The 5,446-nt window shown below is 44.8% G+C and overlaps 1 protein-coding gene across 1 annotated transcript in view; it reads right to left on the bottom strand.

The window, feature by feature from the left end:
* Positions 1-5,446, bottom strand: part of ly75 (lymphocyte antigen 75) — a gene marked incomplete at its 5' end in the record, with an annotated part of 29,597 nt that overhangs the window by 14,455 nt on the left and 9,696 nt on the right. The window contains 7 exon segments of the mRNA XM_014003008.1: positions 966-1,135; positions 1,372-1,460; positions 2,188-2,295; positions 2,370-2,530; positions 2,609-2,800; positions 3,827-3,955; positions 4,394-4,513. Of these exon segments, the coding sequence (XP_013858462.1) occupies positions 966-1,135; positions 1,372-1,460; positions 2,188-2,295; positions 2,370-2,530; positions 2,609-2,800; positions 3,827-3,955; positions 4,394-4,513 (969 nt within the window).

The following is a 5,446-nucleotide window of genomic DNA, read 5'->3' as shown; positions in this document are numbered from 1 at the left end:
CTATCAGCCTGCAGCTTCACAGTTAGCCTGCAGCTTCATGATTAGCTTACAGCTTCACTATCAGCCTGCAGCTTCACAGTTAGCCTGCAGCTTCATGATTAGCTTACAGCTTCACTATTAGCTTACAGCTTCACGATTAGCCTGCAGCTTCATGATTAGCTTACAGCTTCACTATTAGCTTACAGCTTCACGATTAGCCTGCAGCTTCATGATTAGCCTGCAGCTTCATGGTTAGCTTACAGCTTCATGATTAGCTTACAGCTTCATGTTTAGCCTGCAGCTTCATGGTTAGCTTACAGCTTCATGATTAACCTGCAGCTTCATGATTAGCCTGCAGCTTCACAATTAGCTTACTGCTTCACGGTTAGCTTACAGCTTCACGGTTAGCTTACTGCTTCACGGTTAGCTTACTGCTTCACGGTTAGCTTACAGTTTCACGGTTAGCTTACAGCTTCACGGTTAGCTTACAGCTTCATAATTAGCTTACAGCTTCATAATTAGCTTACAGCTTCATAATTAGCTTACAGCTTCACGATTAGCTTACAGCTTCACGGCTAGCTTTTAGCTTCACGGCTAGCTTTCAGCTTCACGGCTAGCTTTCAGCTTCACGGTTAGCTTTCAGCTTCACGGTTAGCTTTCAGCTTCATAATTAGCTTACAGCTTCATGGTTAGCTTACTGCTTCACGGTTAGCTTACTGCTTCACGGTTAGCTTACTGCTTCACGGTTAGCTTACAGCTTCACGGTTAGCTTACAGCTTCACGGTTAGCTTACAGCTTCACGGTTAGCTTACAGCTTCACGGTTAGCTTACAGCTTCATAATTAGCTTACAGCTTCATGGTTAGCTTATAGCTTCACGGTTAGCTTTCAGCTTCATAATTAGCTTACAGCTTCACGGTTAGCCTGCAGCCCCACCAGCACTCACTTCCTGTGCAGGTTCTGGGTTTCCTCTTCCTGCTGTACTGACCTGGTTCTGAGTAGCCCCAGTTTGTGTATGTGACCCGACCCGGGGAGCCGTCCTGGCTCATCCACTGGTATTGTCCCGTGTGCTTGATGTCCTGCAGGCCGGTCCAAAAGTACTGAGGCTCCTTACTGATGTGTCCTCTGAGGAGACGGTTGATGAAGGCCTGCTCAAACCTGGAGGACCACAGGAACCACACATTAACACATCCCATAATGTGGACCTGATGGTACTGGTTCTTATCATCTTTAGCTTGTTCCCTCCTCAGGGTCCTCTGTCCTCACAACAACTACCAACRACCTCCATGTCCTCTCTAACATCCTTCTACCATTATACCCACTGTCCCTCTGGACAGCACAGAAACACCACCAGCTGGTTTCCTGAAGAACCAGATGTGGTTCTGAGGTCTCACCTGGTCCTGATCGTCATGTTGCAGCGATCCTTGAAGTAGACCTGGGTGGTGTTCACCCGGAAGCAGGAGCTGCCATGTCTCCTCCAGCCCTGAGGGGGTCGAGAGTTCAGGGTTTTAATTCCACTTCCTGTCACCAGTCCTCAGGTAAAAACTTGAGAAGGTAAACTTCTAAAGTTATTTATAGAAATAAAAACTAGATCAAAAAATGCTTTTAGTCTGAAAGGGTTAAACTGGAAGTATCACAAGTTAGACAGAGCTATAACTCTGATTTGACTCGACTTCCACTAATTCTTCTGTTTTCAGATTAGCGTTAGCAGAGCTAAGCTTCTTATTTAGCAGATTAGCATTAGCAGAGCTAATATTCTTGTTTAGGGGATTAGTGTTAGCAGAGATAAGATTCTTGTTTAGCAGATTAGCGTTAGCAGAGCTAAGATTCTTGTTTAGCAGATTAACGTTAGTAGAGATAAGATTCTTGTTTAGCAGATTAGCGTTAGCAGAGCTAAGATTCTTATTTAGCAATTAAGGTTAGCAAAGCTAAGATTCTTGTTTAGCAGATTAGCGTTAGCCAGACTATGATTCTTATTTAGCAGATTAGCGTTAGCAGAGCTAAGATTCTTATTTAGCAGATTAGCGTTAGCAGAGCTAAGATTCTTATTTAGCAGATTAGCGTTAGCAGAACTAAGATTCTTTTTTAGCAGATTAGCATTAGCAGGCTAAGATTCTTGTTTATTGGATTAGCAGTTAGTGAAGCTAACGTTTTGGTTAGCTGTGCCACCACTAGGTTTCATGAACCAGTGCTGGGAAACAAAATCTCACATCTTTCCAGCTACATCCGGTTTGTGCCACCGAATCRTTGACCACTCCTTCCTTCTGACACATGAAGGGGAGGTTCTGGGTGCAGCTCCCGACCCGCCACATGTGACCCTGCAGAAAAAGAGTTTGGTTCTACAGACGTGCCACAGGTACAGATGGAACCAGGAGGGTGGATTCACACAAACCTGTCCGGAGTAGAAGACGCAGCTGGTCTCCTCGGTGGGCTGTGAAGGCTGGTTCCGGTCCCAGTAGGTGAAGGTGACGGGTCYCTCGTGGGACCATTTAAAGACGGTGGACTTGATTCCAGCACCGGTCAGACCRATCCACACGTCCAATGTCCCACTGCCTGATGGCGCCGACACATGAGATCAGATGAAACCAAAAAAGTACCAAAAAGCAGGAAGTGATAGAACYGGTCTTCTACCTGAGTGGAAATAAGTGCTGATCATCTCTTTGGTGTCGATGGAGTGGAAAGAAGCTAAACGTCCTTCCTCTGCGGCGCTGCAGTGCTGCTGGGCGTCRGTGAAGTTTCGTGACACATTGAACAGCTTGTAGCACCAGCCGCTCCACGGCACCCAGCCGTCGCCACAAACCGTCTCTTTATAAACATCCAGCTCTGCGTGGAGAAACAACCGGGTGACACGGTTATTTACCAGAAATGTTTGATTTAAATAATGCTTTACGGTCCAGATGTTTCTGACATGGAGCTAAATGGGACGGTTAAAAGTGGAGCTGAGGGGAAAACTAGAGCTGATGGTAAAGGTGCAGCTGGGGGGAAAAGGTGGAGCTGAGGGAAAAAATTGGAACTGAGGGAAAAAAGTGGAACTGAGGGAAAAAAGTGGAACTGAGGGGAAAAAGGTGGAACTGAGGGGAAAAGTGGAACTGAGGGGAAAAGTGGAACTGAGGGGAAAAGTGGAACTGAGGGGAAAAGTGGAACTGAGGGGAAAAGTGGAACTGAGGGGAAAAGTAGAGCTGAATAGAATAAGTGGAGCTGAGGGGGGAAAGTGGAGCTGAGGGAAAAAGGCGGAGCTGAGGGTAAAATTGGAGCTGATGGTAAAGGTGCAGCTGGGGGGAAAAGGTGGAGCTGAGGGAAAAAATTGGAACTGAGGGAAAAAAGTGGAACTGAGGGAAAAAAGTGGAACTGAGGGGAAAAGTGGAGCTGAGGGAAAAAAGTGGAGCTGAGGGGGAAAAGTGGAACTGAGGGGAAAAGTAAAGCTGAACAGAATAAGTGGAGCTGAGGGAAAAAAAGTGGAGCTGAGGGGGAAAAGTGGATCTGAACAGAATAAGTGGAGCTGAGGGGGAAAAGTGGAGCTAAGGGAAAAAAATTGGAGCTGAGGGGAAAAAAGCAGAGCTGAGGGGGAAAAGTGGAACTGAGGGAAAAAGTAAAGTTGAACAGAATAAGCGGAGCTGAGGGGGAAAAATGGAGCTGAGGAAAAAAAAGTGGAACTGAGGGAAAAAAGTGGAACTGAGGGAAAAAAGTGGAACTGAGGGGGAAAAGGTAGAGTTGAGGGAGAAAAGTGGAGCTGAGGGGAAAAGTAAAGCTGAACAGAATAAGTGGAGCTGAGGGAAAAAAGTGGAGCTGAGGGAAACATCAACTCCTACTCTGGTTAAATGATGACTCAGCACTGAAAGTGAAACTCACGGCTCTCTGTGTCGTCGGAGGCGTTAACTTTCTTCTTGCAGACATACGGCAGCTGCTTGTAGCACGACATGGGCTCGTAGTTCATCTTAGAGTTCAGGACACCGCAGTCCACTGTGGAAATGGATACTCCTGCCAAACAATAAACAAACAAACAAACAATAAACAAACAAAGGAGTGACTGATCTTTCTGGGCTGGTATACAAGACTTCTTTTAGTTGTTTTGTGACAGTCCAGTAGAAACACATTCTGGATTATTTTAACATAAAAAAAAACAATTTGAAAACAAATCCATCTGATCAGACGATGACTTCCTGTTTGGTTCTGTTTTGGGTCAAACAGGTCCGGTTCCAATCTGCTTCCCCACAACAAAACAACTGAAAGTTTCTGCGGCTGAAACTRAAGTTTGGAGAGAAACAAAACGAGATTCAAGATGGCTGCCGCAGCTAACCGTCCTCAGCCGACACAAACGTGGCTCCAACAGGTCCGATCCTCTGAAGAGTCCAGAACCAAAGGTGTTCCTCCAAACCTGACAGTTAAAAACMGTTAAAACACCAAACCAGTCGTTACCTGGTTCCCAGCGCAGGATGGAGAGAGGCGAGCCGTCGGACCACTGCCAGCCCTGAGACAAGTCCAGCTGGTGGAGACCGATCCACATGGTCTCAGGCATCCGTCCCAAACCGTCCAGAACTGCAAAGATCACAGAAGGAAAGCACAAAGGTCTGACCAGTTTCTGTGGATCTGAATGTTAAGTTTTGATTTTTAAATGAGAAAAACCAGATCATGAAAAGCAGACAGGAAGGAGGAAAACACCAAACAGAAACGACTCAACGGGTTTAAACCTGTTATCAGACAAAAACTCAGCTCTACGAATGCATCGATGCTAAGCGCTAATTAGCATTAACACGTTTTCTTTGCAGAAAGTTTCAGTGAGGGAGTCATCCTCAGGTCAGAGTCAGATCCGTTTGTTCTGCCCTTTGGCACGGTGGAGCGGTGGTTAACTGCCGCCCCTCAGTAAGGAGGTCACAGGTTTGTTTCTTAACCTTATAGCTCAGCGTTTACATGTTCTCCCTGAGCACATGTGGGTTTTCTCTTWATTTCTATTCATTTTAATAAATAAAATGTAATTAAAAAGCTCTGAGGAGGGATGATGGACACCCTCAGGGTCCTGACGTGGTTTTAAAGGATCCATGATTAGTTGTAACATTAGACTTTATTTGATAAACATTTATTTAAACTGTAAAATAAAGACTGTAAAAATACTGTAGGATGTTCAGTTTTTATCGTTTTTAAAGTAAAAGTTAAAAAATATATTTCACGGACGGGGCCATTTTATTTACATGCAAAGCATTCTGGGTAAATGATGACATCAACTAGGTCATCGGTGCGAGGCTGCTAGTGAGCTATATCCACCCTGAAGTTTAATCTTGGACAATATCTGAGGATCGACTCTTTTAAATGAAACCAGAGAGCATTGACAGAGAGGAGAAGGTAGAAATGACTCAGGCCTTATTAAACATCCTACAGTATTTTTACAGTCTTTATTTTACAGTTAAAATAAATGTTTATCAAATAAAGTCTAATGTTACAACTAATCCTGGATTCCTTTAAAACCACGTCAGG

Source organism: Austrofundulus limnaeus, unplaced genomic scaffold (genome assembly GCF_001266775.1).
Source record: "Austrofundulus limnaeus strain Quisiro unplaced genomic scaffold, Austrofundulus_limnaeus-1.0 Scaffold16, whole genome shotgun sequence".
NCBI lineage: Eukaryota > Metazoa > Chordata > Actinopteri > Cyprinodontiformes > Rivulidae > Austrofundulus > Austrofundulus limnaeus.
This window is presented reverse-complemented; position numbering and strand designations above follow the sequence as displayed.